The sequence below is a fragment of the Electrophorus electricus genome, chromosome 16 (assembly GCF_041902795.1).
Source record: "Electrophorus electricus isolate QZ-2024a chromosome 16, ASM4190279v1, whole genome shotgun sequence".
NCBI classification, from domain to species: domain Eukaryota; kingdom Metazoa; phylum Chordata; class Actinopteri; order Gymnotiformes; family Gymnotidae; genus Electrophorus; species Electrophorus electricus.
In genome coordinates this window covers 21586686-21610366 of record NC_137512.1, presented here as the reverse complement: position 1 = coordinate 21610366, position 23681 = coordinate 21586686, and the positions used below count along the sequence as shown (strand labels likewise).

General features: G+C 39.1%; 2 protein-coding genes across 4 annotated transcripts in view; one reads left to right on the top strand and one right to left on the bottom strand.

The window, feature by feature from the left end:
- The window catches only part of col23a1a (collagen type XXIII alpha 1 chain a), an 87238-nt gene extending 69485 nt beyond the window's left edge, over nucleotides 1-17753 (top strand). The window contains exons 7-31 of the mRNA XM_027016704.3: nucleotides 350-376; nucleotides 1228-1254; nucleotides 1890-1916; nucleotides 3396-3467; nucleotides 4096-4212; nucleotides 6965-6991; nucleotides 7088-7114; nucleotides 7490-7543; nucleotides 9827-9889; nucleotides 10045-10089; nucleotides 10398-10475; nucleotides 11761-11814; nucleotides 11992-12036; nucleotides 12360-12440; nucleotides 12537-12590; nucleotides 12667-12732; nucleotides 12915-12941; nucleotides 13114-13173; nucleotides 13330-13401; nucleotides 14053-14079; nucleotides 14167-14220; nucleotides 14433-14519; nucleotides 14853-14921; nucleotides 15605-15643; nucleotides 16203-17753. Of these exons, the coding sequence (XP_026872505.3) occupies nucleotides 350-376; nucleotides 1228-1254; nucleotides 1890-1916; nucleotides 3396-3467; nucleotides 4096-4212; nucleotides 6965-6991; nucleotides 7088-7114; nucleotides 7490-7543; nucleotides 9827-9889; nucleotides 10045-10089; nucleotides 10398-10475; nucleotides 11761-11814; nucleotides 11992-12036; nucleotides 12360-12440; nucleotides 12537-12590; nucleotides 12667-12732; nucleotides 12915-12941; nucleotides 13114-13173; nucleotides 13330-13401; nucleotides 14053-14079; nucleotides 14167-14220; nucleotides 14433-14519; nucleotides 14853-14921; nucleotides 15605-15643; nucleotides 16203-16253 (1350 nt within the window). The 3' untranslated portion in view covers nucleotides 16254-17753. The remainder of the gene's footprint in view (nucleotides 1-349; nucleotides 377-1227; nucleotides 1255-1889; nucleotides 1917-3395; nucleotides 3468-4095; nucleotides 4213-6964; nucleotides 6992-7087; nucleotides 7115-7489; nucleotides 7544-9826; nucleotides 9890-10044; nucleotides 10090-10397; nucleotides 10476-11760; nucleotides 11815-11991; nucleotides 12037-12359; nucleotides 12441-12536; nucleotides 12591-12666; nucleotides 12733-12914; nucleotides 12942-13113; nucleotides 13174-13329; nucleotides 13402-14052; nucleotides 14080-14166; nucleotides 14221-14432; nucleotides 14520-14852; nucleotides 14922-15604; nucleotides 15644-16202) is intronic.
- A 751-nt stretch (nucleotides 17754-18504) lies between these two features.
- On the bottom strand, nucleotides 18505-22994 carry LOC113581524 (putative monooxygenase p33MONOX). 3 transcript variants are annotated; one of them, XM_081698657.1, is made up of 4 exons: nucleotides 22819-22994; nucleotides 21569-21664; nucleotides 21070-21254; nucleotides 18505-20208 (listed from the first exon to the last, which is right to left on the bottom strand). In XM_081698657.1, the coding sequence occupies exons 2-4, from the start codon at nucleotides 21637-21639 to the stop codon at nucleotides 20006-20008; spliced, it is 459 nt and encodes a 152-aa protein (XP_081554783.1). In that variant the 5' UTR covers nucleotides 21640-21664; nucleotides 22819-22994; the 3' UTR covers nucleotides 18505-20005. The 3 variants fall into 3 exon arrangements, with proteins under 3 accessions (XP_081554783.1, XP_081554779.1, XP_081554780.1); XM_081698653.1 differs by having other exon boundaries at nucleotides 21569-21667; nucleotides 22819-22991; XM_081698654.1 differs by lacking the exon at nucleotides 22819-22994 and adding an exon at nucleotides 22361-22812 and having other exon boundaries at nucleotides 21569-21667.
- Between the last annotated feature and the right edge of the window lie 687 nt (nucleotides 22995-23681).

Here is a 23681-nt window from a genome sequence, read left to right as displayed (position 1 = left end):
ATACTGGTTTGCTAGTAAGGTACAAAGACTAGTATGTTTGACAAGGCAAAATGTAAGATTGTTATGTTATGTTCTGACTGGAATTACAGGAACCTCAGATAGGCCCTTGCTTAGAATTTTCTGCCTTGTGACCAACAATATCAGCAAAAAAGACCCGACATGGCATGCTGTCTTTGTGATTCATTATTTATTCGTTAATTATTCAATTATGTTCGGCTGTTATTAGAAAAGAAGAATATATTTGCAGCATAATAAGCCAGTAAATATTTACATAATAAGGAATGTACATTAATGTTAACATTAACATGTTCTTTTTCCTGCACCTGTAAAATCTCGCCTTTAACCACAGGGTCCTTCTGGACCAAAAGGCAGCCAGGTAATTTACATATCTTTGTCCTTCTGTTTGAACCTGCAGTGCAAATTTGCCATGTTCAGCTCATTGCATGTGATAGTTTGATACATTTGCACCTTTGTGCTGTGTGCATTTGATAGCCAATTTACAGTAGTGGTCCATCTCCATCTGGTAGCTGTTACCCCATGCTGGGTAAAGAGCACAAAGTACTATTGTTCATGCCATCTAGCCACAAATGTGATGGAATTGGACTCGTAACCTCCAGATAGGTCACCTTTTCAGGATCCTGCTCTCCGTCTCAATGCCAAAAGAAACCTATTCATCCACAGAAATGTAAACCACTTTGGAAATATAAACTACTTAGAGGGTTTTTTGAGAATACATGCCATCCAGACATTCTAAAACTCATGTTCTGGTACAAAAAAAAATCATAGTCAATTGAGTTCCATGGGTCTCAACGAGGAGTGATACTGGCTGGAGGTTGGTTTTACCTCAAAGCTTTCTCTCTGTGGGGAGACACACTGAAGCTCACCTGTGGCTTCACACATCCTGTTCAGACCATGAAGTGTTTATTGTACTGAACACCACATCCTTGCTGTCCAGTAACCTGAAGCTTACCCAGAAAGACGAGGCCTAGCCAGATGCAGATGCTTTTCTCTGTAGACAGAAACAGGTGCTATGGTTGTTCTAGCTGGAGATTCCACCCTCTTATATAACATTTGTTTTCCTTCTGCACCTTAATGGAAAGCGATGTAGTAGCTGCCCGTTTATGTCTTTGGTTTGATCTGACATTCTTTACAGAAAAGTAACAAAACAAACAAACAAACAAACATTGCAGACTTTGTCATGTATTTGTCCCTGTCTCTACTTCTTAGGGCCCAGCTGGACTGAAAGGAGATAAGGTAAGCTAGCACACATAATGGACTATCAAAACACCCCTCACACATGCAGAACTGACCTGTTAGCACAAACATCACCTCTGATCAGCACACAGAGAGCTACGTTTCTCTCGTGTTCTTCGTTTTGTTCTTTCTTGGCTTCGTGACCCCAGATGTTATTCCCAACTGTCTCACAGTAACCACTGTGTTTCTTATATTTCTCTGCATGGATACAAACATATCGTGTGTCTAATTGGTAAACAAAAGTTGTCCTTGGATATTCCCATTGATTTCAGGATCATTGGTCAAGGCCATATGTAAGCTTTGGAGTACGAGCACTTATGCTGTATTTAGAGATGCTTTGTCAAACTCAGTGGGAACAGGACGATGCTAGTCCTCTACTCTTCAAAATGGCTTTAGCTGCCATTCTACAAATAAAGTTCAGCATAATTCTTTCTCCTTTTAGCACTCGGTTTCTTTATTATTCTGGGACTAAATAAGAACTAGCTCTGAGCAATCATTGCCCTGAAAGGACTTGCAAATGCAAAAGAATTAGACAAATCTGACAGTGGTAGCTCCAGGCATGCAAGATAACCAGTAACATGATATGTTCTATTATTATGGTGATGTTCATTTTATTTGTATTTTTCTCTCTCAAGGGTGACCAAGGAGAGACTGGTCCAAGGGTAAGTGTTCAGTGTGCCAGCCTGTTGTGCCAACGTGCCTGAGTTCCCATCGTTCGTGATTATGGGGACAGATGTATTGGCTTAGCTCAAGTGATTTCTGATCATTCATCATGTCTGTATAAACCACCCTGCTCTTGTTGAAATAAGTGTACACACACATACACACACGCACGCACGCATGCACGCACGCACACACACACGCACACCCCCACCCACCCCCACCCTTTTGTACATACAAAGATTTAGTGAATAGTAATGGTCCTTTACAAATCTGGGATCAAGGGCAAGTGGAAGAGTAGTCTTGACAGCCCCTCAGACATTTATTTCACTCTGTTTAGTCTTCTCTTCATCTTCTCTTCATCTGTACCTCCCCCTGCCTCTCTTTCTCTCTTCCTGTCTTCTTGCACAAATATACAATCACAATGGATGCAGTGGTGAATAACAATAGTAAATAAAAATCCTAGCAACCCAACTTCAACACATTTAGTCTTGTGACTAGCAGGAGTAAGCAGTTTTGAAGCTGAAAGCCACAAAGCTCCTAGCTCAGCTTGTGACTATGAAAAGCATACACACGGTGTGTGTGTGTGTGTGTGTGTGTGTGTGTGTGTCAGCATCACTGTATGTCTGTGTGTTTAAGCATGTGTCTGTGTTTGTGTGGGCTTATCTAGACTTCTCTGTAGCTCAGTGTGTATGTGTGATTGTCACAGGGCAAAATGAATCACTGATGTAAATTCCAATGTAATTTTTGAGGGTGAAACTTAATAGTCTTAATTGTTTTGATCATATTACATTTGGAATTCCATTATATTTATAATATATAAAGAGATTCCTAGGTAAAAAAAAGAACCCTTTGTATTAGTCTTTTTTGTACTGATTTTTATGCATATTGCATTTCAAAATCACGGGAACTGCAGAGTGTGCTGTGATTTATCATTATTCATTCATGCTGTGCCAGTTTGTTTTTTCCTATTTATAACACCATCAAACTTTCCAACACATAAATGAATGTAATCCAAAAAGTTGCCATTTGGTAACCGTACATGATATACTGGGAGTCATTTCTGAGATGGGCATCATGTTCACCCTTTCTCTGCTCTAGGGCCAGGCCACACATGCAGGCCTGCACAGTAATCAAATACTGATCAAGGTTTGTCCCTCCTCAGCCTCTGTACCTTTCGCCAAATAGAGGCTCTTCCAGAAGGCCACCTGCTATTCTCCTCCACATTCCTTTCGACCAAAGACGACTTTGCCGAATCCTCTTCTGTTTCCATTTGTTCCCATGTGTCTTCCGCTGTTCTCGCTTCCATCTCTCTCTGCTTCCCTGGCACCTGTGTCTCTCTGACACCAGGGTCTGTGCTGCAGCCTGGAAAAGTGAGTGGAGCAGATTAGAGTTTCTGCTCTCATCTCTCTGCTGTTTTCTCTCCTCTCTCCCGTCGTGTTCTCATTTTTCGGGCTGCTGGCTGGTTTCTGACCACTCAGATGGTCTTTCCTCGCTATGACCACAGCTTCATCTCTGCCGACCAGCCCAGCTTCCAGAGACGTATGCTGAAGGTAGCATGAGCACGAGGCATGGCTCTTTGCTGCCATGTGCTGTCTTTCTGAATGTGCTTGTGCTGTAGGTGTGTGGTTGTCAGTAATGGCTTGGAAATAATATGTGGGCATGTGTTTAGTGCTGCATCAAGTCTTTTTAGAGCTTTGACTAGAATAAATGTTAAGAGTGAATGCAGGTATGGCTTGTTTACCTAGCGATTTCTATAAACATGGCAAAAGCAGTGCACTGTAACTTTTCTTTTAACATTGTAACTTATTCTAAAACTTCTTTATATTCTTTTATATTTGTGACGAAGGCAGTAGCATCTCACATTTAAAAAATGCATAGGAATTTGTTCAAAGCAACATTTAAGGATGGCTTTAACAGTTTTTTTTTTTACAACTGTACCGATATCCAATCCAAAAAAATCACTCTCAAGCAATGTTTTTCCAATGAATACATTGTAAAATCAATTTGGAAGCACTTCACCCCTTGTAAACTGTTGCCCAGACTTAAATTACTGCCTGCAACTACTTGAGAGGCATTTACACCAAACATGAGAAAGACTTCTGCTTCTGTTTGAATTAAATGACTCTTTTACTTGCCTCAGGCCTGTTTATCACATGCTCATTCTGTTATTTTCACCAGGGTGACCAAGGACAGGCTGGCCCCCCAGGACTTCCAGGCCCCCCTGGTGCTCCAGGTCCAAGAGGTCCTCCCGGGAACACTGGGAAGGATGGACCTCGAGGTCCCCCTGGAGAGCTAGTAAGACATTATGGTTTATTTATTTGTATCAAGTTGTTTTTTTCATCTACAAACAATTTTCGTGTTTGCTTTAAAGCTCTGACAACTAAGAAAAAATCAGCTCTAAACACCTTGAAGTTGTGTGATGCTTAGGCAAAAACAGAAAATTTTGTTGCTATCCTGTTTAAGTGATTGTTTATAGGAAACAGAATTTTCTCATGACAGTAACAGAAAACACTTCCTCTTTTCCCTCTACGGCACCCCAAGCGCACTTACACTTTTAATAGACGGAGCTGGATCTTACTCTTATGTCCATGACATTTACAGCCTCCTGGATTGGTCCCTGGCTCCCACTCACTCTCATAAATGTTGAGTGCCGTAAGGTTAAACACATCAAGAGAGCCATACTGCCACTGCATAGAGCTCAGCCTTCAACACTATTGACTGAAAGGTCTTAACAGAAAAAGAGGGCAAACTCAGTTCATCAAGTGTTCGTCCCATCTGGGCTCCCCAAACCACAGCCTATGCCAAATGCAACGTGGCAAATAAAAAAAAATAAAAAAACTAGACAAAAACAGAAAGACTGGGGAAAAAAGGCTTAAAATAGAAAGATTCTGAAGATGGGGACAAATCTAGAATTTCTAAGGCTTGGCAACACTCTAAGGAGTGTCCTGGGTGAGCTGTGGCAGAGACACAGGACGAGCAAGTTTTCCTGAGACTTTAGAGAAGCAGCAACTGCTGCAGCACTGGGCACTGCACATTCTGCCAGATGAAGTCTGCTCTGGAGCTCAGAGGTTGTATAAGGAGCTAAACTGAGACTGTGGTAGCCTGCAAACGGTTCTGTGGTAATGTACAGCTGGCGTGAGGAGCAGACCAGCAATCACATTGGCTCACAGTATAAAGGAACAATTGACATCTGAATCTTATGAAATGGAGACATATTTCCAGCCTTCAGATAGCAGCATTTCAGATATATTTCTGTCATAAGGTCAAGTGATTCAATAGAGACAGAGTGGTCAAAGAGCATATAAAGATTATGCTGCTACTTAGCGCATCTGTAGTGGGGCTCAAGGGGGCAACTCCTGGTAGTTTCTATATCATAAATATATCATAATGCAATGATGTCTGCTGATGCTGTATAAAATTTCTCCTAAAATTTCAGAACTACTTTCCTAACTGGAAGTGTGACAAGGTCTTTCCTAGAAATTATGGAAAACAAGTTACTTCAAAATCTTTTTATTAACAATATGCAAATACGGATCATTTAAAAATGCAAATATATTTTGGAATATAGATGTAGAGTCATGCCCCTATATTTTATGCACAGCGCATGAGGAGCAAAACGCCACAGTTTGTTGTACTGTGCCCCTTTAAACATTCAGCCTGTTGTCAGAAATAATGCATAAATTGATAAAGGAAAAAAATAAACTTGAACAACGGAAAGAACACGTCTGCAATCTCTCCATCTTGAGCACAGATGTTTCAGGAGAGGTGAAAAAGCACCACCTCCTTATCAATACCCTCTGCCTGTGGGGCTATAGGCCTTTCCCCCAAACCCCTTGATTAGACAAATATGGGCAGATGAGGTGAGGACGAGTTAATGGATGTTCTGTGCCTTCAAAGTCCAGCTTATGGAAGGGCGATTCTGCCTGGCCTTTTTATGGATCTGTCTCTGGACATTTCGCATGAGTCACTGGGAACATTCTATCATTTGTGTTGGGTAAAGACCAGTGTGTCATACAATAATATGCCTCACATGATTGTGTGGTGGTCAAGTGTGTAGCAATGACTGCTGAACAAATGTGTACACAGTTTATTAAAATCCAGCTGGACACAAATGAACACAGTTAGGGATAATTGCACCCTGTAAGGGTTAACCCCACCACACTGTAAGGGTTAACTGCACACTGGTAGGGTAACCTCCACACTGTTAGAATTAACTGCACACTGTAAAGGTTAACTCAACATTGAGGTGATTAATTCAACACTGTTTTGCTTTGTGTGTATGCATGTGTGGGAGAAAGAAAGACAGCGATTAAGCATACGACTTTTTGTCTTTATCGAAACAATACATATGCAAAATGTGTGCAGAGAAATTCTAATCAACTTGTAGTGTATCAATTTTTGGTATATCAACCTGCATACACTACGAATACTCATTAGCAACTGCAGGTGAGGATTTCGACCAAATAACCTTACCACAGTGGCGACGTGGCCCATGGTCTACCATTGTTCTCCGTAATCTTGTCCTCGCTCACCTAGGTGCCATTTTCCACAGAGACTCCTTAGCTTGGATCAGTCAGCTGCCATTGGTTGTCAGTTAAATCATTATTACATATCCTGTTTGTCATTTTGTCTATTGAAAGCATGACATTTTCAATATCTATCTTTTCAAGATGGCTGCCTTCTGTATGCAGGATAAGATAAATCAGTGGGCTTATATGATGGGGTGTTGGGCTGCTTAAAGGATCCTATCCGTCATTGACGGTGCATAAATTATATGACAAAATGAAGCGCTGACCTCTTGTGGATGAATAGAAAATACACATCTCTCTATTTATGAAGTATTTTACATGTCATTATTCTGTATTTATAAATGTTCATTTATCACATGAATGTTTATCCTAGTGTAGATGTGTTTCTGTGTGTCTCTGATATCAAAACCTTTAAAGCTACAATCTGAATGTTACCTTAAAATATTTAACCATCTTTTCTTTAAAATAAATCCTCTCTCTCTCTCTCTCTCTCTCTCTCTCTCTCTCTCTTCTTTTAGGGTACCCCTGGACCTGATGGAATGGAGGTTGGTGTGCTAGCTTCTGTTTATGTAGAAAAGAGATCACTACTTTGGTAGTTTAGTTGTCAATCAAAACAATAATTATATTTCTGTCCCCCACAGGGACCCAGAGGCTTACCAGGAGATCCGGTAACACACACAAATCTAACTGTACTTAAAACAATTGTATAGGCTTGGTTTTAAGAGTGAGTGTGCATTTAATCTTGCTTGACCTCTTAAAAACATTAAATGTCAACAGCGTGTCAATGCCATTTTAATACTGTTTGTGAGAGTGTGAAAATCTGTTTTCAACATCAGATGTCCTCAAAAGCAACACTGTTAATTATCATGTTGCATGTGTTCATTAGTTCACTGGTTATTAAATAAAGCCTTTATGTTAGAAGTAGCCCTGATATCAATATACAATGCAAAATACAATGCAATATACAATGCATGAGTGCATTTTTAGGTTCATGTCTCTTCATGTCTTCTGTCACTAACTCCTGATGGTCACTGCTCCCTCAGGGTGAAGATGGCCAACCAGGTTATCCAGGGCCACAGGGACCTCCAGGACTAAAGGTCAGAGGTTCACTTCAGAAAGAGTAGATTAGATTAAATTAGATTCCTTTACTGCCATCACACATAGCACAATGAAACTGAGTAGCAATCTTGACATTGCACTCACACATAACAAGGAACAATTAAAAATAGAAAACAGTTCAAACTACACAAATTTTACATTTTAAGTGAAATAAACTAGATATACAAATAGTGCAGTTTATGAATGTACACATACAGGTGCTGTTGAAATGTGAAATATGTACAGTCTTTCTATAAATAAAACTATTAGTAGTGTGGCACAGATAATCACACAGGTCCCAACTCGTCAGAATCAATGTTTGGCAGTGTTTAGTTGCCGTTTATCCCTTATTTGGTCAAATGATGTCCAGGATGGGATGGGTCTTTCAGTATGTTGGCTGCTCTACTGAGGCATAAAGAGCTGAATAAGTTCTCCACAGAGGGAAGTGATAAGCCAGAGATCTTCTGGCCAATATTGATGACCCTCTGAAGGGTCTCTCCTGTCTGCTACTGAACAGCTGGCATACCATAAAGAGATACAGTACTTCTGCACACTCACAATTTAGCAGAAGGAATCCAGCACCTTCTCCTGCAGGCTGTTTCTCCTCAGGAAGTGGAGTCGTTGCTGTGCTTTCTAGACTGCTGCTGTGGTGCTGGTGGTCCAGGAGAGATCTTCAGTGATGTGCATACCCAGGAACCTGAAATCAGGAACTCCTTCCACACAGTCTTCATTGATTTGATGTACAGTTCTCATTCTGGAATTCTATTGAGAGTTCTTTTGTTTTGGGGGATTTCAGGACGAAATTATTTTGGAACTCCAACCAGAGTTGTATTGTCCACATACCTGAAGATTGTGCTGGTGGGATTGGTGAGAGCACAGTCATGCATGCAGGGTGTAAACATGGGTGTTCTACACTTAGCCCTGTATTGGGTGTTGAGGTGGGGGAGAGTTGGGGGTCTAGTCTAACAGTCTGAGGGTGGTTAGTGAGAAAGTCTTTGATTCAGTAGCAGGTGGGTTGGGAAAGTGCTAAGTCAGTGAGTTTAGTGACAAGTCTGCCTGGGATCTCTGTGTTGAGGTCAAAGCTGAAGTCTATAAAAAGCATCCGGTGTGAAAAGTATTAGCAGTGATATCTTCTATAGACCTATTCGCACAGTAGGCAAATGGGAGTGAAGCCAAGGTGGGTGGGAGGCTAGCTTTGATGTGCTTCAGGACCAGCCTCTCAAAACATTTCATGACTGGTGTTCCATTGAACAGTCTGCAAATTACAGTCTTTTTTGAGAGTGGAATGATAGTGGCAGACATCAGACTTGGCGAGATGAACGTTATGGACAGGAGCAGGTTGAAGGTCTTTGTGAAGACCCAAGTGAGCTGGTCTGCACAGTCCTTCTACACCCTTCCTGTCCCACCAGGCTGAGGGTGTGGAGGCTGGTGGAGGTGAATGTTTGCACTGTTTTCACCTCACAGTTTAGTTCCTCTCCAGCAACAGCCATGTGGTCGCTGGTCTTATTATTGGTAATGTGTTGTATGCCCTACCACACCTGACATGGTTAGTGTTGATGAAGTGGTCCTCAGTCTTCCTCTTGTAGGACCCTTAGGCTCACTGATGCCTCTCTTCAGGTTAGCTCTGTTGCCAGACCTGAAGGTAGAGTTACGGACCTTGAGGAGTATTTTGTCCTCTTTTGTCATCCACAGCTTCTGGTTGGGATATATCTGGATGTGTTTGTCAAATTCCTAAGAAATTCCTACTGAAGCAAGGAAACTCCTTCAGGCCATGTCTTAACAGTCTTTGTAGTGAATTGAGCTTTTATCCTGAGGTGGATATATATTGAGGTTAAGTGGATGAATCAGAAATCTGGCTTGCCTGATTGTGTTAGTAGTGGTGTCCTAAAACTATTCTTAAGGTTTAAATAATCCTTATCTATCCCACGCATAACACATTTCATGTGTTGTTCAAATTTCTGAAGAACTGTTTTTAAATCTGCATGGTTAAAATCACCACCTATAATATGGGCTGCTTCAGGATAGGTGTTCTTTTGTTAATTGAGGGTACCGAGCAGGTAGCCTAATGCTATGCTAAAATCAGCATCTGGTTGAATGTGTACCGCTGACTATAACAATGATAGGCTCTCATCTGAGATAACTGGACCTGCTTTCCTGTGTCAGGTACTGCAAATCTGAAGAACAGTGTCTGTTTAAAATATTCAGATATTTCGTAACAGCCTGACTCAGCCAAAAATGTGAGTGGCCTAAGATACATAGTGAGAAATAGCTGTGTTTTACAGGGAGAACCAGGTGATCCTGGTCTCATGGGTGAGAGAGGCATGGATGGTCTTCCTGGCCTTAAGGTAAGCAGCCAGAGACTTGACAAAGCTCCATATCTCAGACTTATTGCTGTCATTGTAAAGAACAGTTATCATAGAAATAGCCCCAAACAATTGGACATGAGATTTCCCAGGGTGTTTAATAATGTTGCTCTGTTTGTTGATTTATGTTTCACAAGGGAGATAAAGGAGATGTCGGAGATAGAGGAGCTCAGGGGGAAATGGTGAGTAAAGTCTATATAGAACCATGTTAGTTTTAGACTTGATTGAGATTAGCACACTCAGTAAGTTATGCCTTGATACGGTAAGGACCAAAAGACCTCAACTAAGAATTGTTTTTATTTAATTATTAGAAAAACATAACCAGATGGATGGTTTACACTGTGTAGAAATTACACAAATTACTATGTTAAGATGCTTGTGACATCTTCATGTGAAATTATATTCACCAGCATGACTGCCGTGGCTTTAACTATGAAAAAGGATTTTTGTTGAAGAATATGTCATATCCTGTCATATTTGGTCATAACAGGGCCCACCTGGTGAGAAAGGTGTATCAGGCTCCAGTGAGATTCTAGCCTTTAGTGACAAACTGCTAGACGCTCTTCAGGTAAGAGATCACAGGGGGTAAACACTACATAGATGTTACACCCCTAGCATTATTGCCAGTGTCTAATACTGAACTTCTGATCTTAGTTTACGTTTTCTTCTGTCCATTAATGACATTTTTAATGGATTTTTTAAATTAAAAAAAACCCTGTGTTATCAGATGCTAGCTAACTCATTTAAAGTCACTTTCATCGAGATCTTTTCAAACCAACATCTGCAATCCATTGTTTTTCCTGGCAGGCAGTCCACACCATCAGTGTCTCGGTAATTTTAATGAAAGCATGAGACGCTCTTTATGCCACTTTCATCTATTTAAAATGCCCACTGACCACTTCTAACAACAAGAAATGATTTTTGGCAGGATGTGGTTCTTTTTGTGTATGGGTGGATTACATTTTTTTTTAAAGTTTCAGTTTTGAAAGCAGTGTCAATTCCCTACTTATACAATGAATTTTATAATCGGAGACACTTTGGATTATGATTATTTTTCTTTAATTATATGTTTTACGCCTAATCATAAAGATAAGCACATGCATGCTGCTTTGCACTAAGTAAGTGGATGATGCATGACTGGATAGATTTAAATTCTTTCGTTATAAATAGATTCATGTTTCAGAAGAAGGCATTGAATAAGATTGAGGTTGCTGATGTTCTATGCTTGTATGAAATTATACATTTAGATGAGATGACATTAGTGGGAAATGTTCTGGTGCATGTTAAGAGTTAATTCCATTTTTAAAATTTGATTTTATGTGCTTAAGTAGATTACCATCGTGTGCAGACAATGAGTCCCAGATGACAAATGCCTAGTCACTTAGGATCAAACAGATATCCTGTTAACAATAAGTGAGGAGAAATCCCTGGGACATACAGAATTCCCTGCCCATTATTCTGCATTTGTCAAACCTTCTTTTGTGTCATTGTCTTAAATATACACAGTAACTGATATGAATTGAATGTTAAAGAACTCACGTCTATGCCCTGTAGCTCTACTTAGGACATGTATCTTATTTTAGGTTTATCACCTATGATTTTATGTTACACAGCATGACTATATTCATAGAAATGAATCAGCAATGCTTTTAACCAGAAACAGCATACCATCTCAGTGATTTACAAGTAACTTCCGAATCCACAAAAAAGACCAAATAAAGTTAATGAATAGGAAGATGTAGTCTGAGCTGCTATAGTGGATAAACATTGGCCTAACACCAGATATGCTGAATATTGAAGTGTAATAAGACTTTTGAAAAATGTATATATAATATGGCTATCGTGCCTAACAGGGCCCACCTGGACCCCCCGGGCCTGCTGGCACACCTGGGATGGAAGGCCCAAAGGTGAGCTGGAATGCTGCAAAATGCTGAAAAACACACTTTTTACAATTATATAATACAATTTTACAGACCTTTTTTTATTTTTTATTTTTTTACATATGTTGTTGTCTAATCTTTTGTTGTGAGTTACCATTGCACATTTCCTGTGCAATTCGGTTTTAAAGGTTTCTGTTTAAACAGGGAGAACTGGGCTTGCCTGGACCAGCTGGTGTGGATGGCGAGAAGGTGATGTTTGTATGAATGATATTACTAGCCTCAACGACCAAATGGGTTTAAAAAATTGTAACATATATGTTATTTCTGAATGTGAGTTTTAACTCACAAGAATGTAAAAACAACGTTTCCATTTCCTGAACAACGCTTATCGGAAATCTACATGGCTATTAATGGTAGATGTGTTTGCTCTTTTTGAGTGCAAAAAAGAGAAATTTGAAAGTGCAAACCACAGAACCACAAAAGAGAAACGAATAGGACAGTCTGTGCATTCCACGCGATACAATAATCCCGAAATAGATGACCCTCAACCTACTTTTCTTGCTTGCGATTAGGGAGCCAAGGGAGACACCGGTGACGTGGGCGCTCCTGGAGAGAAAGGGGAGAAAGGAGAAATGGGTCTCTCCGGGCCATCCGTAAGTGGTCCGCCTGGAGACCCTCACCCGTGCTGCAGACTACCGCTGGTTTGTACCGATGCCATTATACGTGTCAAAACATTGTCTGTGATTTAGGGAACGCAGGGGCAAAAAGGGGACAAAGGAGACAGCCGACTGGAAGACAACCTGGTGAGTGAAAGGGCGCTGCGGCTCTGGTCGCCGACATTCCGGAAACCTCAGTGCAACCGAATGGATTTGTCTGCAGGTACAAATGATTTCTCAGCCAGGACCTCCGGGTTCTCCGGGTCCCAGAGGACCGCCGGGATTCATGGTAAGAACGTGGTTCATAGCTCATCACACTCAGTGCTGTTTATCCGCTTATTAGTTTCATTTAATCAGTAGTAACTTGTTTTTCTTATTAAGAAGTCCATGCTCCTTAGACCCAGGTTTGTAGGAATGAGGGCCAGCTGTCAGTTAGGCGCTTGACATCAATCAATACTTGTGGTTTTTTAGGGTCATCATGGCATGCCTGGGCCAAAGGTAAGTTTCCAGGATTGATACATTGTGTGACATTTTCCTCGGTTTCCAATGGGAAGCATTTTGTTCATTTCTTCATGAATTATTTCAATTGTTCATGAATTGATGATTCATTAGTCCCACGTGTTGTGGCACCTACTTCTGCATACACCAGCTTCATTAATACATCTTGCAGGGTGATCCAGGGGAAAGTATCAAAGGCGAGAAGGGAGACACTGGCACTCCAGGAATCCAAGTGAGAACGTGTTCTTTCCTAGACACACCCAAACCACAGTCCCAGTCACTCCCCCCAAAAACCCAACAAAACAGAATCTAAATGTTGCATTGTGAACCTCACTCATCCCAGTCCAAAGGCCTGATAGGTTTTACAAGTTTTACTGGTATTTTGTAGGGTCCTCAGGGGCCTCAGGGAGCTCTGGGTCCAGCAGGGTTGCTTGGCCTTCCAGGCGCGAAGGGAGAAAAGGTACGTGTAAAAGCCTCTCTGTTAAAATGCACACGGCATATGCATGTGCAAAGCTCAATGAAGCAATGTGTCTAAAATGCATGGGATGACACTCCCACTGGACTGAAACTATGTACACTCAGTCCTGTTCAAGTGATCAATGAGAATGTGTTTATAGGTATGTGAACTGATCAATGATCAGCCTGGTTAAATCACACTAAATTAAATCAGTAAAACTGAACCATTCACAGGAGCATGGGTGAATATAAAATCCTCTTACAAAATTGGTGTTTCTTTTACCTACCCATTTGTAAAACATCTGTAAAATCATATATGATTTTGAGTTTATATACTGCTTATTATAAAACATATTGTTTACACATATTTTATCCCCCTCCATTGTAGCATATTTGTCATATATTCCAGCTTGCGCACACCTATAACTTTATGTTTGACACATATAGGTCTTATACTTTCTACTAATATTTAATATAAAGTACTATGTACGTTAAGGAACTACTATACTTTTAGCATAAACGTTTTTCCTGACCTTTTGCATATGAGTATTCGGCCATCTCATCCAGTATAAACAACACAAAGCAACCTAAAAATGTGCCGTTAATCCCATTTAAAGAGTCCTACAGTAATGAAATCATCCTGTCTTCTCCTTAGGGAAAGCAAGGAGAGCCAGGATTAGATGTAAGTGCCTAATAACCGTGGGCTTTGCTTTGCGTCTTTCTGGAGGGGTTGAAGTGCGCCTCACCCTGCCATGTCCGCTGCTTACAGGGGTTTCCTGGCCTTACGGGAGATAAGGGAGACACAGGCGGAAAAGGAGAAAAAGTAAGCAACCTTTTAAAGCTTAGCGCTTCACTTCATACCTAATGACATCAACCAGAAATATCTTATCATGCAGAACTAGTTGTTTCTTTTGCTTAATCACTCACTTAATTCATTACTTAATTGCTTAGGTCATTCCTTTCTTTCGCTTAATGACGGCACGCGGCATGATCGGACTGCTTCGCGCTTTATAGAGTGGCTGGTTCTTGTTGCAGGGAGACCGTGGCTCTGTTGGGAAACGAGGCCTCAAAGGGCAGAAAGGAGAACAAGGTCCACCGGGATTAGACCAGCCCTGTCCTGTGGTGCGTGCCAGATCCCTCGCGCCGTAATATTACACTGCGTTGTCTCCATCAGGGCGCAGCACAGAAAACTCCATCCACACCAATATACACCCAAACGTGAACCCCCAGGGAAATGCATCAGAATCTGTATTTTTGTCTTTCTCTCTTCTCTTTCCCTTTTCCTACTTCTGCTATTCCTTGGTTCTTTATCCTTTGAATTCTGCACTTTATTTGGTGTGCATGTGTGTACGTGCGCGGGTGGGAGGATGCTTGGATGAGGAGGTGCTTGGTTAGCGGAGCGGACAGTGAATAGTGAGAGAGTGGTATTCTGTATGTATGTGCTCTTGCTGGCAGGGTTCTTCTGGGTGTAAGGGCCAGCCGGGTGAAAGGGGGCAGACTGGCCGCGAGGCTCCCTGCCCACTGGTACAGTACTTCTGCCTGCTGTGTGTCTGCCTGCCTTGCACTCTCTGTTCTGGCATGAACCGTAAATTGGCTGCCCCATTTAACCACAAATGAACCCAAGCGATGGAGATGAGTTTCAGCACGTAGCAAAATCGCAGTAACATTTGCACAGAGCATTAATAAAACAATGCCTTTTATAGCCTGTCAAAATCGAAAGACCTGTTAAGGTGGAAGGTCTCTCCATGATATGACACCTATAAACAGTTCTTTATCTCCAGGTGTACTGTACTTACTGACTACTCCCTGTAGATTCTCATTTAAAGCTCCTTTTCCCTTTATCTCACATTTTGCTGTACTGAACTTCTTAACATGCTTACAACAGTGTATTAATGAATTTCAGAGGCAGATTTCTATAGAGTTGTCCATAGTTTAGTTTTAATGCTAATGTATTTGAGCAAATATAATGCAAGCCTTAATGTGTCTCAACACCGGTGTTAAAGGTTTTAGGTAATGGTGCACCAAATTACAGAGGAAAGCAGCTTTTAAGGTGTAAGATATGAGTTATATGAATCACACAAATGGCCAAAAAACAAAAATTTGTTTTATTTGCTGATGGTGTTGTCTTGAGCATGAAATGATCACATACTGCACACCTCTAGAATGCCAAATACCCATTGTTATATTATTGTGTCTGTCATTACCAGGGCCCAGATGGGCTTCCCATAGCAGGCTGTTGGCACAAGGTCAGTATATACTTCTATTCTGTTGGTGTTATATTTAGATTTAATAATGAGCTACTTCTAATACTGTCTAGTTTGGTCCAAGTGAATGGTAGACTGCATGGAATGCCATCACTGATTTTAAGATTCTGTCAGGATGAAATATTTTGATGGTCTTTTGCCTTTCTCTAATATGTGCTTTGTTCTTTTACAGTGATGACTAACACGAAGCATGGTGCCTGTACATATTAATGTAGTATATATAGCAGATTGATACAGCCTCCTATTTTTCTAAGGTTTTTAAGTGTAATATAAGACTTTGATCTTTGATGAGCATTCCCCAGTCAAAGAATTACCTACAGTATTTTTTCAAAGCAAATCTGGGATGCAAACAATGGATGCTGCATAAAAAAAAAAATCTGGGACAATCTTGGATTTAGAATTTTTTGTGAACCAAATGAAACAATGGAGAATACTTAGAGACATGTAAACATTTGCCCAATGAGTGTTGCATGAGCATGCTAAGGTGATGCACAGAAATCAAGGCATAAAGTGGGAGTGTGCATCTGGTTTGTTTTTAAAGGACGAAAGGATGCTCCAGAAACTCAAACGAAAGCATCTCTCCCAACCGTGACTAAGCAACAGAACGAGTGGAGTACTCAGTCAGCCCCTCACATGAGAGCTTCTCATCTGCGGAAGACTGACGCAAAGCCCTCTGTTAGTAGGGTGAAAGGGGACAGAACAGCTCTTGTGATAGTATTTTCCAGGGAGGATCTTTGACACTAGTTATTCTCTAGCTATTGAAAACATAGGAAACCAAAGACTGGCTTTACAGTTGTGCGTTTAGTTTGTAAAAGTGTCAAAGGTTTGTCTGGCATTTAAGCTGTATTAAAGAGCTAAATGAGATTTTCAGATGTTAAATTTCCAGATTTATTATTATTATTATTATTACTATTCTCCATATCATCAGCAACAACAAAAACAAATTCAGGAAATAAACATTTTTATAGTACCTTTGATTTTTTTTTTTTAAAGCCAGTAACACATTTTATGCAATAGGAATAAACAAAACATTGTTAAATGTTTAATTAAATGATAGGGTGTGTTACTGTATTTTTATCATATGTACGCTGCCACTAGATTGTGTTATATTTTGTTAGCACACTTTTGCTGGGAGTTTTATATAGCATACACATGAACAGTGTTTACCAGTGACTTCATGTAACATTACACTCAAATTCTGTGTCTGTTGTATTTATGGTATATGCTAAATGCTTTTTGAAGATGATAACTAAGATGTTTTATAGGCTTGGTGCAAATATCTTACACACCATAAAGACCAGTATGAGGACTGGTTTCACTCTGCAGTTTTCATTAAGTTTAAATGAAACATGATTAGAGTCCCATATTTGCTCTTAGTTTTTAAGCTCATATTTTTTGTATGTCACATTTGTATGATCCTTTTTCTCGGCTTTAAAGAAAACAACTTCACAAAGATGTCCAAGTTACAGAGTTAACTTTCAGTAAGGAAACTTGTACATGTTCAGTCTTTGCAGAATGGTGCATATGCAAACAGCTAAATTACCTCCAAATAACTCATATTATTTATGCTGAAATAAAAACATGTATGTATAATAGATTTTCTATATTTGAAATATCTGCTGTGGATGTGAAAGAGTTTTTCTAGCCATTTTGCATGGATAATTCATTACCATATTATGTATTTGCTGAACTAAATAAATAATGTGTACAAAGTCAGTTCTTTGCATTTAATTAAAATGTTGCTATGTTTATTGTTTATATATATATATATATATATATATATATATATATAGAGAGAGAGAGAGAGAGAGAGAGAGAGAGAGAAATAATGCGAGGGATTTCAAATTTGGATTGTCAAAAACTAATATGAACTAGGTATCAATGTGTCTAGAAAATCCCTTTAAGTCTTTTTCAGCTTGTCAAAAAAAGATGTTACTCTGAAAAATGTTGCTGCTGACCCAGTCTTTGTGTTTATCATTTAGATTTTTATGAGCAGTAAGAAATAACTTCCTTCAGTGGATTGACTTCAGCTATGTACTTAGTTTAGCATCTCATGTGTTTTCTAAAATAAATGTAGTTTGTCAAAAGCAAACATTGCTCTGTGAATTGGTGTTTTTTAGAGTTGATGGTATGAAGCTAGTCTATCATACAGGAATTTGTGATTAGTCATCAGGAACTTCGATAATTGCTTTTTCTATTTTTAGACAGTCAAACATACTTCTCTGTATTTTTATACTCCTTGATGCTTAGCATGAAGACTGAAAACCTATTGAAGTCATGGAAAAAAGCTAAATGCTTCAATTGCTAGTCTGTTCAGATAACAGATTAAGGGTGTATTTTAATAATTTTCTACAAATGTAGTTAAATACATTTATGAGACCTTACTGCAAAAATAAACATTATTTGTTTACTTTGCATTTAAGCAACTTCCATTTAAACAAAATTAATGTTTTTTATAATCAACTGAAACATACCTGACAAATTGGCAAGGCGATAAACACTGATAGAGAATTTAGAACATTCCATTTTCTGCCCATCAAATTAAACAGGAATACACAGGCTTTAGACTATGTTTCCATGTTAGCTACACCTGCTCCTGTCTAGCACATGGCCAGCTTTAGGCATATCTGCTACCCTGAAGTTTACTTCCAAACCCATTCCAACATCAAGTGAACCAGTTAATCAAGGCTTGTATAGGCACCTTAATATTAGGCAGCTATGCTAGAACAGGATTCTGCAGTGCAAATATAAAGAGAAACAGTGATAAAGAGAAACTTTAATCTATTAACATTTTTTTCTAAACACTAATATCAGCAACTAAATAGGCAGGACACAAAAAGAGGTATTGTCATTTTGTCTGCAAATTTTATTTTAAGCATCAAACTCGAACAGCTGCACAGCAGACAAATTACTTTTATACAGAATGACAATGTATGAACTAGAATGCAAGAGCTACTTTGTTTAAGTTATGGACAATGAAAAATAATTAAAATTAGTGTAAAAAATTAATAAATAAAAATAAATCACTACAAAAATGTGTACTGGAGAAACTGGCAGAATTTATACAGGGATTATAAAAGATTTGCAACCAATTTGTAAAACCAATTTAATCAACAGTTTAATCAATTAATATTTTATAAAATTGTGTATGGAACATGAAAAATACAAATGGTTATAAAAGGGGTTTGGCGTAAAAAAATATTGGAAAAAATATATAGTGACAGCAATGTTGTGCTTTATGCATGTAAATACATACTGGACATCGTTATTGCTTATTGACAGGGGAACTGTGTGACAAATGTCTCAATTTCATTCTTGAAAATATCCTGGTCAAATATTAAGGTAATAAATTAATTTAGCTTTACTGTAATTTAGAGTTCTCAAGTACTTGAATTGCATAAACCTGTTCCAGCAGTATGTCCACACAAAACAGTTTAAGGGAGGCCTGGCCTAGTTATAAGGCATAAGTGTCTTGAGTAATTCAGTGGGGCCCTCACAGATACACACAGACAGATGTGCATGCAAGAACAGTATTAAACGATTCAGCTGGTAAATTGCTTTGAATGGCAAGTCATTTTTTATGAAAATGAAAAAGAACAAAAGTTAAAAATAATATATCCAGATCTCCTTGTAATCTTCATTTGAATACCTCCATACAGGTAGTACATACAGTGAAATAGTTAACTATGCCTCATTATTGAAAGATTCTTGTTGAAGCATGTTTATTGAGCAACATACCCTAAAATACCCTGTGCAAAGTTGTGCATCTTTAGGGGGCCAACAAAGTTTTGATCACATTGGGAATTTGCAAATGTTTAATGCATTTCAAATTAATATGGGTCATAAGAAGCTTGAGAATTAGATCAATCTGTCAGTCTTATTTTATAATCTTTAGTCGTTACATAACAAATGTCACTTTTTCCACTTTATTTAAAACCACAACAGTAAACAAAGTTCACTTCAAAAACGAAGCACTGAGAAAAAAGTCTAACTTTAAGCTTGAATCTTGTGTAACAACAAAAAACAAACAAAAAATCAAATTGTTACAAGTCTGGTATCAATTTCTTAAACCTACACAAAAAAGTCTGGAAACCAACACAGTCTACTCAAATGCATCACAGGAGCATGGTTCACCATGCTGAGAATATGCCTGCGAGTGTGTATGTGCACATGTGCAAAGACGATTATGTACTTGGAAATAAAGTATATTTAAATGTAGGTTTCCGTTATATGCGTTTACTAAAACCCTACGTATTCCTTATGAAGAGCTGAATTAGTAGACATTCCAGTGAGAGTGTGTGGAGCAGGTGACCTGAGGAGAGGGGGAGAGCAGGACCGTAGATGTCAGAAGCCAGAAGGGGTGAGAATGTTCATGTCTCGATGTTTCAGTCTCTGGGGAGCTGATTTTTTGCCCTCCACACTTGTTACCTCCCCTTCAGAAGACTTGAAGTTGGCTGGATCTTCAACCACAAGGTTTATTTGTGTCTTGATGCCATCCAGGGTAGTTGACTTTTGAACCCCTAAATAAGAATGCAGACTGAACCCCCCTGAGATCAAAAATATGAATATAAATTAATAATGCTGTGCTGTACCCAATCAGAAAGTCTAGTAAAACTGTTTGAGGGTATTTGAAGAGTATGAGAGCAGTGTGGAGGGAGTACGGAACAAAACTATTTTGCCTGGCATGAAGAGTGGGATTTTAATAAATGGGAGCACTGACACTTTCTCTTGCTCCAAGTTCGTTCCAGTACTCCCCAAGTGCAACATGAGTATGGACCAAATAAAACCGCACCATACAGTTTTACAAGTTTGGAATTTTCAGAAAGATCATGAAAATGATCAAAAATGTCCCTAATCAAAACTCATAATGGTGAACATTAGTACCGTCAGGTTATCACCTGGGGTGGAGCCAAATGTAAACATTCAGGGCTCAGCCCAAATCTAGAGAGTTAATGTTCTTGTTTTTTCACCTGAGATAATCCAAGTTCTCTTAAAAGTTAGATTTAAAAAAAGGTTTTGCAGCTTTCTGCTAGTTTTCATTTTTGAATACATAACAAGCATTTTTTTTCTGGCTTGAGCCGGAGTGAGAAGTAGGGAAACACAGACAGTGGACCAGTGGGAAGAAATGAGTGAGGAGCAGGAATTTTAAAAGAAGATGGAGCGGTGCGATTCCAAAAGGACTGCAGCAAGGAGCGCAATCCCCCGACACTCACATAGTCTGCTGGGCAAACTAGAATGTGTTCATTCCAGTGAACATTATGTAGCATTATAAAGAACCAACTGCAGGAATATGGATAAACAGGCAAGAAGCACGACCACATCCAAGTTGCACCGTATAACATACAACCATAAGCTTTTTAAAATTTTAATAGTTGGGAAGAAAAAAAGACTCATGTGACTCTTCTCACCAGATGTGCTGGGGTCAGACCCGGGGTCTGTGGGGGACTTCTGCACGCCGGATCGCATACCAAAGAGGCTCCATCGGTCCAGCCCACGTGCTCCTCCTTCATTACCACCCATGTGGATGCTTGCGTCAACACTGTTGGAGCCAGATACTGTGGCAAAGAGGCCCGGACTCTGGCTAGCACAAATCCTGGTAAGGACATGAATGCAGATATAACAGTTACCTAAAACAATGACATCTTTAAAGAAGTGAAGCTTTGTGAAATACATTCATACAGTTCTTTAAGCAAAGCAACCCAGTATATCTTGATTGGCACTGTTAATAACTTTTCTATACAAAATAGGTAAGAAATTGAAAGGCCCTTTAAGGTACAATTCTAACAAATCGAATTAAATTTGTCATATGGTTTTAATTAGTGGAAAAAGACATTTTAATGAATTTAAGACCTATAAATACATGAAACCTTAGTTAATATCAAAACAAACATGACATGAAAGTCTCACCTGAGATTGACTTTTCTGGAATGTGGGGGATGAGACAGCCGTGAAAGGTGCTGATGTTGAAAGCCTGTCATCAAAGTCCCCAAAAAACATCTTCAACTTCTGGTACAAAAAATAAAAATAAAATAAACCAATACAAAAGTAATGGGGAAACTTCTTTCACTACACGGGTTGATTCTGGGAATCCTAAACACAGTTTACAGATTACTGCGGAGTAAGCAGGTTATGTGCTCTAATGTGGATTATAAACGCTGCTCTATACTGACATGGGCCATATTTCCCAAACGCTTCATATTCGCTCTACCATTTTGGAAAGCCCAGCCCTGATCTTTATCTTGATAGACAGATTCTTTTATCTTTACTTAAAATGTTGCACGGTACAACCCAATAGGACAACTATGAGAACACAAAAATAATAGCAATAATTTGAGCTAGGCTACATAATTGTATTCTTTTGGACATTTTCTGTCTAAATTTAACTATTTTGCAGATTCTGAACAAGATTCCTACTCTATTTAGCCAACCTTGGTAGCTCCGTTTTACAATATCAAAATTCGCACTAGGATCAAGGATTATAACCATGTTCGCTAACGTTATCTACTAAATATTGATAAGAAATGGTAATCCTGATATAGCTAGCTACCAAGATATGGGGTAATCTTATATTTTAGTCAAGAAAGCATAGCTACCCATAAAAGAATAACGCCAAAACAACATTGGATGTCTTGCATAACGATAGATAGCTAGCTAACGTTAGTTAGTCAGCTATCGCTAGGTAAGAAATATTTAACTTACCCACCACCTGGATGGATAACTAGCTCCCTTCTTTAGGTCTGCAAAGATAACTGACTGGGTAGTTAACTAGTTAACCCGCTGGTTTGCAAACTAGACAACTAGGGTTATCTTGGTTAGCCATAGAAGGAAATCGTAGCTAAAGTTGCTAACCATAGCCAGCTATGAGCCTTTGAGGAATCTGGGACCAACAGCACGCTATATTTAATCAACACTAAAACATGTCATGAATATATACAGTACCTTTAGCTAACTAAAAAGACTAAACAAAGCTCGACATGGCCTGCTGTTGGTCCCTGACTTTGATGGAAAAAGACGCTGTGGAGACCAGACATCTCCCCAACCATCCGGAAGTGTAAGCGAGGCCTTGTTTGAAAACCTGACTAATATAGTTATTTAGATAAGACAGCGTCCATTATGAAGGCAGATAAGCTAATACAAGATTCAAGAACCATGATTACCTTTTAAATTTTTGATTAGTGTTATTATCCATCCAAAATGGATCTTTCATCTTGTCCATATTTCGAATATAGCTACCCCTGTTAGTGATCAAGCAAAGCCACTTGATATGTTGCCAAATTATTTGACGCAATAACCACGGGCCTTTGTTAGCTTCCCAAATAAAAAAAACTGGATGAAACTGGCTGACTTCTTTCTGTTCAAGTTTGACCAGGTTTCAAAGTAAAAGTCTGAATGCGCTCTAAGGCTACTCGCTCGCAATGCGATGAGTACTGTTAACTGCATGCATGTATGCATGTATGTATTTTATATCATCTGTGTACACTCCAAAAGTGGCTGATCTTCTGGATGATCCACTGATCCAACTGATCATGTGAATATGAAAACCCTATAGCAGTTCAGAGAATCAGCCTCAATTCAATCCAATTCAATTCAGCTTTATTATCATCATGCCAATACAGGGTTGTACAGTATAATGAAACACTGTGGGGCTGTTCTCCAGTGCAGTTATAAGAGCAGATAATAAGACAGTAAGACAAGACAATAGACCAGAGCGAAGGCTATAGGTGCATAACTAATAAATACAGAATATGTGCAGAGGTACAAGACTATGGTACCAATAAATATGTAGACCTTGCGTGATTGAAGCTTAATGTAAAAAATTGGAGTGTACAGTACACTAAGGTAACCAGGTCAGGTGCACAATTGTAGCAGCAATGCAAGATGCAATATTAAAGTGCAAAGTTATATAATTATTATATAATTATAATAATTCATAATTATGTTCTTTTAATTGTGCATATACATGCAAACACTACTTCACTACCTCAGCAAGCAAACCAAAATAAATAAATAAATAAATCAA

Coding starts and splice junctions, on each gene's coding strand:
- LOC113581524 (XM_081698657.1), bottom strand. CDS start 21,639: ATGACAGGCTTTCAACATCAGCACCTTTCACGGCTGTCTCATCCCCCA. Junction 21,255..21,568: donor TCCAGAAAAGTCAATCTCAG/GTGAGACTTTCA, acceptor TGTCCTTACCAG/GATTTGTGCTAGCCAGAGTC. Junction 20,209..21,069: donor GTCTGACCCCAGCACATCTG/GTGAGAAGAGTC, acceptor TTTTGATCTCAG/GGGGGTTCAGTCTGCATTCT.